Genomic DNA, 19,131 nt, shown 5'->3' on the forward strand with positions numbered 1-19,131 from the left:
ACCAGCCTGTGGCTATCTTCCCTGTCACCCCTATTCTTGTCGTTCTGTTATTTCAACATTCCCATGAGTAACTGTGGTCTCAGATCTCTGACTCCAAAAAGCTCTTCTCCTCAGTCACTTCCAAGGTCTTGACTTTTCCTTATGAATATGGTATCACCTCTGAACTCTTGATCTCATATTCCCACCCTCCTTTCTCTTTCAGACTTACTTTTAGCTTCATTTCACCGAAGTTTTCAGCCCCACTTTCATACACTCCATGACCTCCTTTATATTGTTTATTCCTTGAAGAGCTGAGATTCCATGTTCTGGTACTATAATCATCACTTGTTACTTAACTTCACCTCCCTGGCTTGCTTCTACTTCCATCAAAAGTTGAAAATCTATTTGTTTTTTCTATACCTGCAATCAAGCCACTACATGCTGCTGGAGAAAAATCATACCACAGGTTTGCCTAGCTTCACTTACGTTTATGTCTAAACCCCCCAAAAATACATCACTGCCTAAATCCTACTACAATTTTTCACAATGAGTTAGAGTGCCCATATAATTTCTTCTTTCTCCTCCAATTCCTACATCAACTACCATGAATGCCCCCCAGTTTATTTCATCATCAATAACCCTTAAACTTCCTTTTCTGTACTCAGTGGTGTATTATGAAATAAACACATAAATAAGAATATAATACTTTAAAACTGTCTTACAGTCAAAATGACCATAAACTTTAGTGATGCCCAACTGGGGTAAAATAATTGAATAAGCCACGAGCAAGCTCATTTGATCTTCCCCAACCATTACACACACCAACTTGATAAAATTTCAAACTATTTCATTTTAAAGAAAAACATATTTATATTATTTAATAATTTTAAAAAGAGAAATTGATACCATTACCATATTTACATTTTTAATATGGTAAACTCCATGAATGTAGTTCTTCTGTGAGTGTAAATTACCACATTTTATCACAGTGAATGTTGTATAACCACCCAATGTGTTTCCATTTGGAAATTTTTGGTAAATGAAGTACAGTCCAAAAAAATATTCAAGTGTGATTAATCAAATCTCTAATTTCTTCTTTCTTATACTGATTCCTATTTACATTAGTTATGTAATATAAATCAACATTCTTTGGATGATGAATTATGAACTATAATTCTGGGATAAAATATCTACAAATAATTATGACAGACTCAACACAGGCTTCTCCAGAGCTACTTTTATGTTTTTTTATGGTCACTGAAGAAAATTAAGAGGAAGTCTTCCAAGCTACCATAAATACCTGATCATTACATGATTAAATAAAAATGGGAAGTGTTTTAGAAAATGAGAAAAAAGCTTATTTGGCAATGTGCTGTTATACATATACTAGCACCTGTGAGCCTTAAAAAAAAAAATCCAACAGCATTTACAACTCATGCTATATCTATTTTAGTTATGTGACTGCTCATTTGACTAAGAGCCAATGATCAAATGAATAGAAGAGCAAGATAAAACACATATTAAGTGGGCACTTATGAACTGAATGGAAATTAAGTTTGAATAGGGCCCATTAAACTCTTCATTTAAGAAATTTTGTTGCAAAAGAGTCACACGTTATCACTGGCACAACCAATATGTTGATGCTGTTAATGATCTGATTATATGCAGAGTACAGTTTGTTTTCAAACTATAAAATGTTAAAATCAGAGTACTCAAACTGTAAAAACAATGTAATTTACCAGATACATTCTTAATTCTATTAAAACAATAAAGGACATAGTAAATTGGACCATAAGCAAACCAAGTTCAACAGAGCATGTGGCTTGTTACTTTTAGGAAGAACTATGATTCCCTAACATTATTTAACGCATTAACAGAAAACTATAAATGTACTTAACTCACTAGTTTTCAAAGTGAAAACTCACACTGCATTTATTTTCAAAACAGAGAAATACTACGCCTGAAAAATCTCATAATCCTTTCATGGAAAGACAGTCATCATCCATATCCTACCCCAAAATACAGTTTCTGTGTTCTTGGTTGGATGTGATTTTTTGGTTGGAGGGACAAAAAGCCGAGTAGAACTGGGAGTGGGAACGTCCCCAAGACTGCTGAAGTAAAGTCTTATAAAATGTTTTATTTACAATTAAACTTGAAATTTAAAAATTGACTGAAATGGCATAAGAATGACTAGAACATTTTATCAGGTCACATGGCCCAAGAAACACTGTGCTTGAGAAATAATACAAATTGGTGGCTAAACAATCATTTATAATGCCTACACCATGTAAATGAACTACATTATATATAAACCACTGTAATCAAACTTGGAGGTTAAGTAAATTTTAGTCAACTTAAACTGGATAGAAAGGGAATTCAGTAGCAAACAAAATTCTCAGTACATCATTCACTTAAATGTGACATAGTATCACCCCACTTTTTGAATTTTGGCAATAAAATTTCATTACCTTTACTCATTTAAATGGCATACATTTATAACTCCCAAGATACTCTAATAAACACTACCTAAAATAATACATATAAGCCCAAACAGATCAATGGCCTGAATGTATTATTGCCTATTATGCATTTACTAAATATAATTCTTTATACACCTATTATACATTTTCAACTTTTCCCTAATTATATTTCCAACATATTAATATAGAAACCATGATGGCACCACTAAACAGCCAAATGTGGCAATGGAGAAGCCAGAATATATAGGACATGGCAGTTCAAATTCCTAATCCAATTCTAATTTAAGTCAAATTCAGTCATTTGTCCTTTTATAAAGTTAATTTACTTTGGTTAGGGTAACCAGTTGCATATCAAATCCAAGTGAATAAAAATTCAGTCAAGTAATACTAAGGCTCATGTAATTAAATTTATTTTTCATGTTTTAATTTTGATTAGCTTTTCCAATATTTATAAAAAGCACTGGTCTCAAAAGTTTCATAAACTAATTAGTTCAACAACTAAGACTCAGATAATCATTATCTGACAAAGTGGCACTTTATTTCTGGCCACATATGTATATCGTATCATCATTTCTATTGTTATTATCAATAAAACGGAATTGTAAGAAATATGGCAACTAAATACCCCCTCCCCACACTCCAAAAAAGAATGTATCACTTTAATTTTGTTAGGAGTCACAAAAATTTTTATTTAGGAAAAAATTTCCTTCAATGTTTGATAATGAATTTTATTTAAATGAATAATTTACTTTTACTTTTCTGTGCAGACCAATTAAAAAGTATGCCTCTTTCCTTTCATAAGCAAACTCTAATTCTGCATGGCAGATAAGAAATTAATACTTTACTGTCTTCTACCTTAAAAATTAATTATGAAATTTTCCTCATTATGAACTAGTTATTTCTGTATGGATTGTTGTTATGCTGATATTTTTAAAAAGTTAGTAAAAGATATGGACATATGGGAAACAAATCATAAACTGTAATACTAGTTTATAATGAAATATATTAAACATTGTTTAAATATAAAACAGCAAAATACTCCTATATTAAATAAATAAGACTTGAATTTGTCATGTGGAACTATAGGCCAGTACCCAATAAGGGGGATGGTCTAGTGTAAAGGTTGGTCATCAAAAGAAAAGAAGCAGGAAAGGAAAAAAAAAAGAGAGGAGAGGTGAGGAGGAAACACATTTTAATACTGGTATTGTTTTTAGTAACAAATTAAATCAGTGATTCTCAATCCTTTCTGAACATGAAATTACCTTGAGAACTTCTTGAAAATACTGATGATCAGGTCTCAGCCCAGATTAAATCAGAATCAAGAATCAGGCAATAGTGTATTTAAATAGTCCCCCAAATGATTCTAATGGTTTGTCAGGGTTGAGAGTTACTGACTGAAACCCAGAAGCTTCTTAATGTTATCTGACTCAGAAGAGGATCCTATGAATAAAGAAATGAAATTTTCTTTTACCGGGGGACAAGACCAGGGTGTCTCCAGTTAACAGGAACTTATGGATATGTCAGGTTTACTAATGCATACCTCATTTCCATGAAAATATCTGTGTGTATCTCTTCATTCCCTGTAATTCCATACTTTCAAATTCCAACATCTAGTCAAAGTACTTTTTGTAATAAATCAGTTACACGGAAAAGGTCATTAATTCATGCATATAAATTATTTACTGAATGCCTACTATGTGCAAGGCACAGTTATAGGTGCTGCTGTAGGACTCGAGAATCAGGAGATAATGATTGGCTGAAAATAAATTGTTTTTGGAATTAATGGCTATTAAATCAATTACATGGACCTAAATAAGGGACTGAACTACTGAAAAAAAAAGAAAAAGAAAATAAGCACATACTAAGAGTCTGATTTTAAAATACATAATAGCATAGCATATTTGTACTTTCCCTAATGTTTCTTTATAGTATTTCCAGAAGCCTTTGAATATACATAAGGCAAATTCAAGATAGAAAAATAAACCCTGTTCAAAGTAGATGTTCCCAATTTTAACCACACTCTGTATCAAGTAAGTTTCATATATGACATAAGTATAAATACTAAAAATCTTTATAGAAAGGTAGTTCTTTTCCACTTGTAGTAGTCTTAAGTAATCTTACATTAAAATATCACAGATTCTAGTCCTCGACGATTTCATCATGGAGAAAGTTTATACAATACATAATTTATTTTGAAAACAGTTTATATGCTGAGAAATTCTAAAGTGAACAAATTTGAGTTCTCTTTTGTTTTGAAGAGAGGATGCAAAGAAAGGAAGGAAGGGGGTAGAATCTGTTCAAACCTTATAAATATGCTATAATCTAATAATTTAAAATGCTGACTGCTTTTCTTAAGAACCATTTATTCCACATGAATAAATACTTTTTCTATTTACTATTGGTATGGACTTTGGTGACTACTTTAAAAATAAATAATAAGTGCTTCTCATTTATATGATAGCATTAAATTTCAAAACGAGGCTAGGTAATGTCAGCATAACATAAGAAGGAGCTAAATGTTTACCAAAAATATATATATATATTTTGTCATATATATATATATATACACACACATACACACAACTAAGAGAGATCACTGGGGGGGGGGGGGACTGGAGGAAAAAAATGACACAAGATGAATGATCAGCAAGGATTCTAATGGCAAAAACTCTTTAAGGGAGTAGAGGTTCCCAGTTGATTTTAGGTAATAAACAGTGAAATCAAGACTCAAGGAAAATGCTCATTCATTTGTATCTTGGATGCAATACTCTAAAGTAGAGAAGTAGTAAAATATTTTACTAAGTTAAAATATAGGTTTTATATTTTATACGATATTGAACACACACATAAAAATACCAGTGTTTTTATCTTGTTTCTGTTCAGACAATTAAGCAAATGTGTTCTTTGGTGTCTGGGGGAGTTTATCAATATTTAGGGATAATGGAAGATAAGAACTCCAAGATCAACATGCCTAGAAATAGAAGACTCAAAATCCTATGTCATACATATAAAGTAAGAATCAAAGGTGAACTTATGAGAAAAGATAAGAAGGTTAAAGTTACATTGCAGTAGAACTAATACATTTCCTTCCCCCAAACATACTCTGTCTTCCAAAATAAAAAGTACTATAGCCTATCAGGTTTTAATCTGTGTTTTGAGATTTTTCAAGTGGAAAGATAGCACAGATAGAAATATATCATTCTAAGTTTTAAAATCACCAAAGTCAGTGAGAAGAATGTACATTCATTAAACGTATTCATTTTAAAAGTGAAGAAGTCTTGAAAAGGCTGAACAGTTCAACCAGCTGAAGAATTGTTCTTGATTTTTCATTATTCTTTTTTAAATAAAGAATAAGTATAGGTATAGTATACATACAGTTGACATTCTGATTCATTCAAAATAGTCACATCCCTTTGCTAGTTTTCGAAGTTTCAGAGACTAAAATTTAATACCATTCATAACACAGTATTTTCAGTAAAAGGAATTATAGAGCAATGAAAAATCAGAAGCAAGATGGCCTAGAGAGCCTTATAACCTCTAAATATACACACATTTTATAACCTGTATTTATTTTCTAAAGAAACAAATTTTAAGTAATGCTAATTTAACCAATGGAGAAAAAACTTCTATCAAAATATACAATTTCCATTACAGACTAGAAGGCTAATATTAAAAAAATAGTTGTAAGCCAAAAAGTTTGCTTATATGGATGACAAGCATCATCCCCTTGAAGCATAAAGCATCAAATAAGGTCTTATAAAAAGATCGATCTGTGACCTTCTTCATTCGTAAATTCTTGATAAATTCATAAAGCTTGAGTCTCAGTCTTTAGGTCAAGGTATATCCATGCTTCTTAATCCAGATCTCCAGAAAAAGAGAAACCAAGTAAAATTCAGAATCTCAAGTGGGATTTATGCTTTACCATGTACCTGAAAAATAATATTATAATAGGTTATAATGATTACAAGAATGGTAGAATTTTTAGAATATTACATGTAAAAATAAGTTAACATTTTTTTAAACTTAAAATTCAAAAGTGAACAGGATGTTTTGTTTTCTAAAAAATGGAAACCGGATACTACACTTTGGAAATACAGAATAAGAACTTCTGAAGCCAGAAAAAACATTCTTCTCATTAAATTCTATAATCTCAGAGCTTCTAGCTAGAATAACAAGTATTCCTCTTTAATATATTATCAATTATAATCACTGGGTTACCTCAGTCATCTCTGACTTTGGAAAACCCTTAATATTCGTCAAGAGACTTATACCAAGAAAGAGGAAGATTTTAAAGAGCACCTCAATGAGAATAAATTCAATGGTATTGTGATCATATGCTATTCTTAAATTTTCCGATTGTAAAACTGGTGTTTCTGTAAAAGGGTTTTAAGAATTCTATGTATAATAGTAATTAAAATAAATTCTAAACTGAATTCCTTTCACAAGCTACCCATAACAAATCCAGTCAGTGACCTTTTGATGCAAAACAAAAACAAAAACAAAACTATAGGGATCACTTAATCTAAGCCCCTTGGACAGACAGAAAACAAGGTTCAGAAAGGTCACAGTTCATTAGAGCCAGATCACAAAATCAGAACTAAAATCTAGGTCTTCTGACTCAGAGTCTACTGTTCTTTCTATCCAGGTATATACCCTTTCTCCATCTGTTTCTAAAATCAATATAACAAAGATATTTGTTTATTATCTACTGGAGATCGGCATCAAATCAGACAATGTTCGAAAAGGGGGAATTGAGGGATATGTTCACATACTTTAATGAACTTAAAATCTAACTGAGGAGAAAGGAAAATTACTAAAATAAAGCAGAAGTAAGTGCATTTTAGGATCAGAATTACCTATCCAATGTTTCCCAGAACCGTAAGAAAACTGGTCTATCCAAATGACGTTTGTGATAGCTGAGTTCTAATACTGTTACATCCCATTTCTGAACGTTTGGATCTAGACGAACTTCATCATATTTGAGATGGAAGGCTTTAACTATATGGGGGGAAATAATATTTTTTATTCAAACTGCAATCAAAATTATAAAAATATTTTACAAAAGAATAAAATAGCCCAATACAGACATTAACCAAAAACTAAACAAAACAAAAAACTTAAAAAAAATCAAACTTTCTTCAACCAAATGAAACTACATTATAACCAAAGTGATCTTTGAAATAGATGCTAATAAGCACTGTGACAACCTCAAAAACAGTCAATTCAACAGCTATCTATTGAAGGTTTATACATGCCAGCCACTGGGACTGAAATGAGGAATATGGCAGGATAAAAATGCATATGGTCTGATGAAAGTTAAGAAGCAGCAGCAGCAGCACCTATTCAAATACAGTATGATAAAGGTATAGAATATCACAGAAACATAAAAGAGTACCTTGCCCAGACCATGGAATTCAGAGAAGGCTTACACAGGTAATGATCTCTAATCTAAGATCTATAGGTTGAGTAAGATTAGGCAAACACATAACAAAAGTGACCCAGGTAGCCAAGAACATGCTCACAGAGAAAATGGTTTCAGTTAGGAACTAAAGAAATTTAACGGAACTGCATCATACAAAGTAATGTATGTAAAAGGTAAGACCACAGATTCAGAACAATTTTGGCTATGTAGGTCATATTAAGGGGCATGGACTTTTATCTAAGAGATAGGGAGAATCACTTCCAAGTGTTTAGCAGCAACTACTGATATAATTTAGTAATCTAGAGAAGACATTTGCTCAACTTGGGAGAAGATATAGGTCAGCAGCAACTACTGATATAATTTAGTAATCTAGAGAAGACATTTGCTCAACTTGGGAGAAGATATAGGTCTGGCAAGAAAAAGATTCAAGAAATAATTAAGGAATAAGAACTAATGGAACTTGATAAGAAATGATGAAAAGGGAAAAAGAAAAATTTGGAAAGCCTTGTGAGAACGTTACCTAGAAGTGGATAATTAAAGGATGTAAAGAGTGAGTCTAGCAAAGGCCCGTAAGAGTATTTCAGGCTTACAGAACAGCTGGTAAAGAGATTCTAAAATGAAAGCAAGCTTGGCCTACTCTATAAACAAGTATAACCTCTTTTGCAGGCAATGTCCTATATGTAGAATTTGGCTATGGTTAAAAAATATGAATTTATTCCATATATAATAGTAAGCCACCAGAAAGTTTACAGTTAGAAGATGAAATTATATGGTTTTCATTTTTAATAGTTAATTCTGGGTGTTGGGCAAACAAAAGACTTTAGGTCAAAACCTCCCAAGTAGTGTATATTGCAGAAGGGTTAACAAATGGACCATAAAGTATTACTTTCAATCTTTCTCTCTCCCTGATCATCCAGTTGAATCATCCTGGCTAGGTTAGGTTACTGTGCAATCAGTTTACCAGCAGTGAAGTTTTTGTTTTACACATACACATGTAAGAAGTTTAGCTTTCCTTTCAATTTACCTTTTTTCTAACATGTAAGATATAATTGTTATTATCATCAACATCTAACATTAGAGGTCTCTAAAGATAAAAATGATAGACTTTGTTACAATTTTTTTGATAGCTACTTTATGGATTATTTGTTCCACACTGCTTGTTGGCCTACTAGCTTTCGATGTTAACAATGAATCAAATTCTTTTTTGCTTGTTTAAGATTTTATTTAAAAAAAAAAAAGAAAAAATTTTATTTATTTGACAGAGAGTGAGAGAGCTCACAAGTAGGCATAACGACAGGCAGAGGGAGAAGGAGAAGCAGACTCCCTGCTGAGCAGACAGCTCAATGCAGGGCTTGATCTCAGGACCCTGGAATCATGACCTGAGCTGAAGGCAGATAGATGCTTAACCAACTGAACCACTCAGGTGCCCCCCAAAAATAATTCTTGATGGAAATCCAAGATGAATCATTTGTGCGCACAGAAAGAAACATATAAACATTACTTCTGAATTATTATGCTTTTATATAATTAAAGGTCCCCTCATCAGATACATTATTCATTTTGAATTTAATTCAATGTAATGTAATGTAATGTAATTCAATGTAATGGATTTAAACTGAATCATTAAAAGGGCTATATATTATAGCTTCAGAAAACCCATTTTCAAAATATTTACAAGTATAAAAAATCTTAATTTTAAAAAATTTTAAATTAAATAGTCAACATTTCAATACTTCCTATTTTCCCCACTACATGTTTCACTTTAATTTTCTCAATAGGATATATTTTAAATCATTCCTTCAAAAAATATTCATCTTTCTATCTATTTATTTAGAGATGGGAGGTAGCATGGCAGAAGAAGAGAGAAAATCTCAAGCAGACTCCCAGGTGAGTGAGGAGCCTGAGGCAGGGCTCAATCTCATGACCCTGAGATGAACTGGGCCGAAGTCAAGAGTTAGAAGGTCAACCAACCAAATGAGCCCCTATATCATTCTTTTTTTGAAGATTTTATTTATTTAGCTGAGAGAGAGAATACAAGTGCACAAGCCAGGGAGGAGGCGGAGGGAGGGACAGTATAGACAGACTTCCAGCTTAGGAAGGAGCTCGATGCGGGACTCAGTTCCAGAACTCCAGGAAAATGACCTGAGCCAAAGGCAGACCGTTAACTGACTGAACCACCCAGATGCCCATCATTCTTAAATATATATTAGTTATATTTTTTAAAAAATGATTTATCTGAAGTTCTAAAAGCCTACCATCCCCCACTCCTTAATTTTAATAGATTTAATTTATATAGTATGTATTTTTCCACTAGAATAGACAACTTTTAAAATTTAAGGTGAAACATGAGAGTCCAAAAAGTTCAAATCACAAATGAGAAAGCATAAGGTTTCTCTAATCATACAAGATATTTTATTAGTATGAAGGAATGGTGGCAAGCAAACTTACACTACGACATCACTATAAAACATCTTTCTTATTCAGAGAAAGACTTTTAGTTTTTAATACTCAGCAAAAAATAGAACAAATGAATTTCTTTTATAAGGAGCCAGTCATCTATCTGGTGGCACAATGAATAATAAAGCAAAATGCTTCACACAATTCAGAATTGTTTATTTTTGGCAAACTGCATGAATCTCGTCGACATGATTTTACAGAAACAAGGAAGTAAAAAAAATAGACAATGCTCCTGAATAATATTTAGTAGTACAATGATGGCATGTCAGATAACAGAGGAACAACATAATTATACATTACTTATAGATTACATCAATAGATTACTCATGAAAAAAAAAACTCAATGGATACTAGCATTTTTATACAAATCAATACTTATTATCTTTTCTAAAATTTTGTATTCTATAGTGCAGTGTGAAGAAAACAGAAGTTTTTGTTTTGTTTTGTTTTGTTTTAATCAGGGACCATACAGATGCTCCCAAATACCTTCCGTTTTCCCCCTCGTTATATAGATGTTACTATTTTCTATGTGTGTTATGGGGGAAAGGCTGAAAACCTAGAAAAGGCAGAGTTTTAAAAAGGAGACCAACTAAGAGCTAAGAGACAATATATTCCTAAATTGCTGGCTAAGGTAAGTTACCAAAGAAAACTAATTGAGAAAAAGAAAATCTGGGAATGAGGAAGAGTACAAGACAATTCCTTTGGAACAGGTTGAGTGTGATGTACCAACAGAACCTCACAGAGGAGTTAGCTCATGAATTAGTGAGATAAACAGACCCAGAATATAAGGCTAGAGACTTAACTTAGAATAAGGGGAGGGTTATAAATGGTAATTGAAAGCTATCAGACTTCCTTGAGAGAGTTACCTATAACAAAGGAGAAGAGAAACAAGACATAAATAGGTAGCTGAAAGCCAGAGGACAAATAGCTGGAGAATCTGAGAAAGAGTAACAAATCCCTAGAAAAGAACATTTTAAAAAAGAAGAAATGAGTGAAGAGAATCAAATTCTGATAAGGAGGTCAAAAGTATCTAATATTTGGGTCCCTGGTAAGTTTGGTGAGAATAGTTTAGTAAAGAGCAAGAAAGCCAAACAGCAAACTATGAACTGAATAAAAAATTAGTATAGACAATTCAAAAGTTTCATAAAAGGAAAGAGAGGAGCTAGAGTTGAGGTCACGAGAAAGGGTTTTCAGATGGGAAGTGGCAAGAGTACTTTCATTTTAAATGCTAATACAAAGTATTCATCAAGGAAGGAAGACTGAAAACAAAGAATAATTTATGGAAGAAAATCGTAATTCGTAACTGTATAAAAAAGTCTCATCTAAATTTCATTAAGACTACCAATCTGGACAAAACAATTACAATATCATTACATTCTGAATGAAATTTAGGCAGCATTTACATCTTGAAAACTGTACTTTTTTTTTCTTGTTACAACACTATTCAAAAAGGCAAGCAAGTAGGTAAGATATTCGTGTTCATGGACATTTTACTTTTATTAAAATTCCCATTTTCTCTATCTTTAACTTTCTATTTATCAACACTGTGCGTAATTCAAGTTTCAGGAATAACATAAAAATCTATCACAATATTAGTTATATTAGAATCACTTTCTAAAATGAATTAAAGTAGAAAAGAATAAATGATTAAAACTTCCAAGCTTGGGGAGTTTCCATCTTGGAAGAATGGTGGTAACCACTAAATACGCTTAAGTTGCTTAAAAAAAAAAAAAAAGGCTGGATTTTACAGTAGTACAATCTATATTCATAATAACTGAAATTGTCATTTCTAAGAAACATACTTGTTTTGGGAGAATGCTTTTTAAAAAACAATTTTACTATGGTACTAACTTAACTGGGTACTCAAATTAAATAATAATTGGAATATCTCTACTGTAAAAACCAGATTAAATTAATCTACGTTTAGTGTACCTAACTATACCAATACACCAATAGATAAAAGCCACATGAAACATTCATTTAACAGATAGCTACTGAATGCTTCCCCTGTGCCAGGCACTCTTCTGTGATAACAGTTCAAGGGTAAACAAGGCAGAAAAGGCTCCTCCCACCAAGGAACTTGGCCTTACAGCCAGGGAAGACTTACAATAAAGATATAAATAAGATAATATCAAACAACAGTAAGTACTATCATGAAAACAGAAGAGCTTGAAGAGTAACTGGAAGAAAGTAATGGCTGTTTCCAGGTTGGTCAGAGAAGGATTCTCAGAAGAAAATACTTGAACTTAGACTTGAATGAAAAGAAAAAGTCAAACATGCTACAATCATTCCAGACAATGGAAAAAGCTGGTAAAAGTCATATGGTATTTTAAGTTCTCACTATACATGTTCAGCAAAAGTCAACCCATTTAAAACTGGTCATCAATTTTAATAAAAATGTGTGGATGTGCAAAAATGTTAATGCTTTTTAAGTAACCTAATATAGGGAATGGGAGATAATTCACTTTTAAATATAAGTACACACAAAAATATTAATGTTCAAAAAAGACTTTAAAAATATTTCACTGGTGCTTAAAAATTAGCATATGTTAATGGAATCATTTGATATACACATCATATATGCATAGCCATAGATGGCTTTCTCTTATATAAAAGCAAGACCATTTCTATTTTGGATAAGCAGTAAAAATAAAGAGAATCTTACTTTTAGCAAATATGTCAACTGGTGATCCATCAGGCAAAAGCCATGGCCAACCTTTGAACTGCCATGCAGGACCCTGCACAAAAACTGCTACAACCCGATCCCTATAAATACAAAAGGGGCAGGATTAGAGCTCCAGGGTTGAGACAATACCTCAAACATGAACTCTGATTACTATAAATCCTTAAGGAAAGGATTCAATTACTCATGTGATATAATCTACTGTCAACAAATCTGTGAGGCAAATTAGATAACTCTTTGTTATAATGCCACCATTAGAGCACACTAATGATTGCTACACTACCCATGCATCTGTTTTTGCACCTAAGTCTTTCAAACATAATTACACACACAATCCTTATAAGTAATCTTTTTAACCTTTTGACCTGCTGTTCTACTAGAATAAAGGTCCACTTTTCCTATGCAATGGGAAACAAGAGTTGATATATTAATTGAAAAAGTTGGTTTTAAAAGGAAATCATCTAGGGGCACCTGGGAGGCTCAGTGGGTTAAGCCTCTGCCTTTGGCTCAGGTCATGATCTCAGGGTCCTGGGATCTAGTCCTGAGCTCCCGCTCAGCAGGGAGCTTCCCCTGCTTGTGCTCTTTCCTTCTCTCATTGTCTGTCAAATAAATAAATTGCCCCCCCCCCCAAAAATCATCTAAAATTCAAATACGTTTTAAATACTTTAATTTAAAAACATTATAAATTACAGTAACTCACCAACCATTTTATAAAGCCCCCAAGTCTTTATTTTTGAGTTCTGATTATTTGGAAAGTAATCTTGAGTATAAAAGCCATCAGACTTTAATTTTTCCAATTGTTTACATTTCACTCACCTAAATTCTATTGTCATTTTCTTTTCTTTTTTTTTTAAGTAGGCCTCATGCCCAGTGTGAAGCCCAACACAGTACTTGAACTCACAACTCTGATATCAAGACCTGAGCAGAGATCACGAGACGGAGCCACTCAGGTACCCCTATTAGCATTTTTTTTTTTTAAAGATTTTATTTATTTATTTGACAGACAGAGATCACCAGCAGGCAGAGAGGCAGGCAGAGAGAGAGGAGGAAGCAGGCTCCCCGCCGAGCAGAGAGCCCAAAGCGGGGCTCGATCCCAGGACCCTGGGATCATGACCTGAGCCAAAGGCAGAGGCTTTAACCCACTGAGCCACCCAGGCGCCCCCCTATTAGCATTTTTTAAAGTGACTTATCTTCTCAACCATTCAACTGTTTTCCTAAAAAGAACAAATCCTTCTCTAGGCCCTCATATTTCATTAGCTCAGAAAATATTTATTTAAATTGAAAAATTATATGTATAAAAACCATAGACAGTTTAAGCCTAGAACTAAAGTGAGAGTAAAACTATAATATAAACAATAACAGTTAACATTAATTAAGATGTACTATGAGCATTCACTATGTGCCAGGGCTGTTCTAAGCACCTTCCACAGTACATATGTTAATAACACTGAATCTTCCAAACAATCCACTGAGGTGAGTACTATTATTACCCCCATTTTACAGATGAGGAAATAGAAGTGTATAGACAGTCCATTAGTCAGAAGAGAAATGTAAGGAAGAAGAGGAGTGAGGAGCAAGACGAAATGATTACTCTTGTGCACTGGTTATGCTAGACTGTTCCTGTGTGAGGACTGAGAAATCATGAGAACAGCCAGCTCAGTACCATAACAGAAATAGTTTTAACCTCACAATTCCCTGAAATTGTCTTAGGAATGCCCAGAGGTTAGCAGATGATACTCTGATAACCAGTGCATTAGAAGATAGAACCAACAAAGCATTAAACCAGGGTTATCTTCTATTCAAGTAAAAGACCTATAGCAACAATTCAAGTTACTATGAAAAACCACAGCTTAAAATTCTTAACCTACACAAAATCTCTAAGGCTAACATTAAATCTTAAAAAATGTCCTCCCTGCTTAGGACATAAGGTCCATAGTGCAAAACTATCTTTGGTAATAGAGCACACTATTAAATGGCCTCTTAATTTCATGACATAGCTTGTGCCATATAATAGCTGAAACCCCAAGGCACCTGCCAAACTAAAGGAAATTTGCTGGAGAGACATCACCTAGATCCTACTGGGTTTCACAGGGTTAAGAGGTAAGCAGGATAATAAAAATACTACTCTCAGTGAGTTCTTGAAAAGACAATTATCAGAGAAAGAAAGAAGGTAAGGAAAATATTATTCCTAAGTTATGAAATTAATGATTAGGGACCTAGCTAATATATAAGAGCAATGTTTTGTAGCACGGTGACAGCACCTGTACACACTGTATTTTTTCTGCAAATAACTGCAAACATATAATACAAATGGTGTAACTTTTCTTCTTCCTACAATTTTTAAAGTTGGTATCTGAAATTCTCATCTTACTTCACATAATAAATTTTTTAAAAGATTTTATTTATTTATTTGAGAGAGAGAAAGCATGAAAGGAGAGAAGGTCAGAGGGAGAAGCAGACTCCCCGTGGAGCTGGGAGCCTGATGAGAGACTTGATCCCAGGACTCCAGGATCATGACCTGAGCCAAAGGCAGTTGCTTAACCAACTGAGCCACCCAGGTAGCTAAATTTTTAACATAAATTTTTAAATTTTTAACATATTTATACTCTGAGTGCCCTGACTTCCTAATGTGTGAAGACTAATGAGTACTTTAAAGGTAAGCCAGATAACTCATCAATGCGTTGTATTCTCTATGTCAGAGAGATGTACTCTCAAACTCTGTATTTTTATTCCAGCTTTGATTAATAAAATAATTTAAGATAATTCACATTATCTGAGTTTATAGGCACTCTGTTATAAATAGTTTAATATTCTTTAAAGGACAATTTAACGCAATCAAAGAGCTAAACCAGAGTAATCATGTTATTCTTTTCATTAAATTATTCCCTACAATAAAAGTAACAATTCTTTCATTTATCATTTCTTACCCAAAAGTGTGAATTCTCCAAATCAAAAATCTGAAACTATAGCTCTTGAAACAACATTAGTCTATTCGGAAATTTTGCTCTAAAGACTGACTCAGAAAAAATAAACAGTAAAAAGAATTTTTACTGAATTTTCCAGAAGTTAGTGTGGGCACACGAGTGGTAGGGAAGAAGCAAAGGGACAAGCAAACTCCTCACTGAGTGGGGAGCCTGACAAGGACCCAATCCCAGGACCCTGAGATCATAACCTAAGCCAAAGTCATATGCTTAACCAACTGAGCCACCCAGGACCCCTGAAGTTAGTGTTTCTTATAAGTAAAAAATAAAGTTTAGCTATCCAAATACATTTTTATTTAGGTATTACTAAAATGTGAACATTATTAATGACCAACTTAGACATTAATGCGGTTTTCAGGGATAGTTTCTATTTAGAACTCATGACAAAATTTGGTACTTTTTAATTATACAAAAAAGATTAAGGACTACAATAAAAGTATAAATCATCTTACCAGTCTTGAGGCATAAGTTTAAGGGGCTGGTCTACTACTCTATAAGGAACTGTGACACTAATTGCAGTGCCCCCTGGTTGCATCTGATCTTTTCTTCTCTGTATTAAAGTTTCATTTTCTCGTTGGCAGCCTTGTTTCTTCTTTTCATCTGATGGAACAAATCTTTGAAAAAACAGAGATGAGAAAAGGTCAAATGTTGCAACGTGATGCAAAAAGGAAAATACATTATATTGAAAATTTTAAACGAAACCTTTTTTTTTTTTTTAAATGAACCTGCTCTGCATGTACAGATCACAATGTATGGAGAGTATAATCTTTCCTTTCCATGAGAGTACTCAGCTCACATAGGCCATAAATCGATGTATATGTCTGTATCTGTGTCTCTCACACACAGTCACACACAATTTATATTCATTCATCTAGCACTTAGCATTTTCCAAAGTTACATAAAAGACCATACATACTAACAATTTTTCAAATGCTAGTAGAAAGAAATTTTATTATAAATCAAAACATCACTTGAGGGACGCCTGGGTGGCTCAGCTGGTTAAGTGGCTGCCCTGGGCTCAGGTCATGATCCCAGCGTCCTGGGATCGAGTCCCACATCAGGCTCCTTGCTCAGCAGGGAGCCTGCTTCTCCCTCTGCCTCTGCCTACCACTCTGTCTGCCTGTGCTCGCGCGCGCTTTCTAACAAATAAATAAATAAATAAATAAAATCTTTTAAAAACAAACAAATAAACAAACAAACAAACAAACAAAAAAAACATGACCTGAAATGATGATATGGCCTCTTCACGGATAGGTGACTCAGCCCAAAAGCTTCACAAGACACCCCTTTTCATGGATTATGACTTAGCAAAATTAGAAAAATGTTATCTAATTTCAGGGTTGCTTTGCAAATTTTCAAGGAGGAATTAAATAAGTGTATGCCAATTGTCTTAGTATAAATACTGCTAGTAATTCTGTAAATTACCAACTCTACCATGGAATTCAATTCTCTACGTTATAAACAATAGATATTCTCAAAAATAATTTAGCAATGTGCAGGGCTGTTCCCAGCTCTAGATTGTTGGTGTTCACAAAGCATTTCCAAATGGTCTTCTTTTAAAAACATGCATACTCCAGATACACACTCTATTAGCCTATTTTATTAGCTATGGTCTGGCACTGCCAATTAAATAGGGGCAATGCAATCGTTACATTGAGACTCATTCCCCTTCTAAAGTTTTAGGCAAATAAATGGGGGTGGAGGGGATGCGCAAGCACTTTCACTTGGTAGAGTCCTTTGAAAACTTTCAATATCACATGCTAAATTCATCATTAGTAATACTGCTCTTATACTCATGAAAGTTTTTAATAGATGTGATTGTGATAAATGGAACTTCATTTTTTAAAAACAATTTTATTTATTTATTTCACAAAGAGAGAAAGATCACCAACTAGGCAGAGAGGCAGGCAGAGCGAGAGGAAAAAGCAGGCTCCCTGCTGAGCAGAGAGCCAGATGTGGGCCTCAGTCCCAGGACCCTGAGACCAACCGTGACCTGAGCTGAAGGCAAAGGCTTAACCCACTGAGCCACCCAGGCGCCCTGGAACTTCATTTCTGAGCTGTTTTCATATCCATATCAGAATCTGATAGAAGAGTTAAGATTTGCTTATCACTTAAAAACCTCCTCCAGATAATCATTTTACTCCCTATGGATTTTGGTTATTTATTAATCAAGCCCACTTAGAAAATGCCAAATATAATACTAACACTGAATAATTAAACACTTTAAAATTGACATGCACTGTTGGAAACAGTTTTCATATATAACTACAACAAAAATGTATCAACTTAACAGTAATATATTGCGCTAGTTACACAATATACACAGTTGTACAAAACACACAGTCACTGTCCTCTTGAAGCTTACATTCCAAAACAAAGTGGTCTCACTGCCAAGAGAAAGATGCTTTATCTCATCCTATTTCTAAATGGGATTGAAATGTTTATATTCTTAAATATAATATTGCATCTCACTCTTGCAGCTTTTGAAATTTTAAATGTAAAAATAAAAAACTACTTATGCAAAATTACTTATAATCTTTAATGAATCATAATATACATACAAATGAGTGATCTATAATATCCAAATTTAAAAAGTCTAAAAACATCTAATCAACTTCTAATGCATAAAAAAATGAGTTACATAGCATTTGCATGTTTACATATTTGCTGACAGAAATTTCAACAAAGTTCTGAGTAATTAACATGGTTCTTTAACTATCATCTTACAATTTTTAGATGTTCTAGTATTTTAATTTCTGAATATATCTAGGTCTTTAGAATGGAAACCTACACTGTAGTAAAATGCAGCTGTTTTCCAAAACGTTTTTCAGCCTTGATTTCATGTGGTAACATAAGGAGAGATCTTCTATCCTATTCTCCTAAACTTAGAGTAACAATACAGACTTCCTCAAGCAGATAACAGTCAATCTCATCAGATGGATCCACTTACTTGTGGAACATAAGGAGTAACTGCGGAGGACACTGGCAGATGGAGAGGAAAAGGGAGTTGGGGGAAATCGGAGGGGGAGACAAACCATGAGAGACTGTGGACTCTGAGAAACAAACTGAGGGTTTTGGAGGGGAGGGGAGTAAGGGGGTTAGGTGAGCCTGGTGGTGGGTATTATGGAG

At 33.4% G+C, this 19,131-nt stretch overlaps 1 protein-coding gene across 1 annotated transcript in view; it reads right to left on the reverse strand.

The window, feature by feature from the left end:
* Positions 1 to 394: 394 nt before the first annotated feature.
* Positions 395 to 19,131, reverse strand: part of CDC73 (cell division cycle 73) — a 117,123-nt gene continuing 98,386 nt past the window's right edge. Inside the window, exons 14-17 of the mRNA XM_032317354.1 lie at positions 16,455 to 16,616; positions 13,004 to 13,104; positions 7,316 to 7,457; positions 395 to 6,388 (exon numbers count right to left, since the gene is read on the reverse strand). Coding sequence (XP_032173245.1) covers positions 6,352 to 6,388; positions 7,316 to 7,457; positions 13,004 to 13,104; positions 16,455 to 16,616 — 442 coding nt within the window. The 3' untranslated portion in view covers positions 395 to 6,351. The remainder of the gene's footprint in view (positions 6,389 to 7,315; positions 7,458 to 13,003; positions 13,105 to 16,454; positions 16,617 to 19,131) is intronic.

Source organism: Mustela erminea, chromosome 17, assembly GCF_009829155.1.
Source record: "Mustela erminea isolate mMusErm1 chromosome 17, mMusErm1.Pri, whole genome shotgun sequence".
In the NCBI taxonomy this organism is placed as follows: domain Eukaryota; kingdom Metazoa; phylum Chordata; class Mammalia; order Carnivora; family Mustelidae; genus Mustela; species Mustela erminea.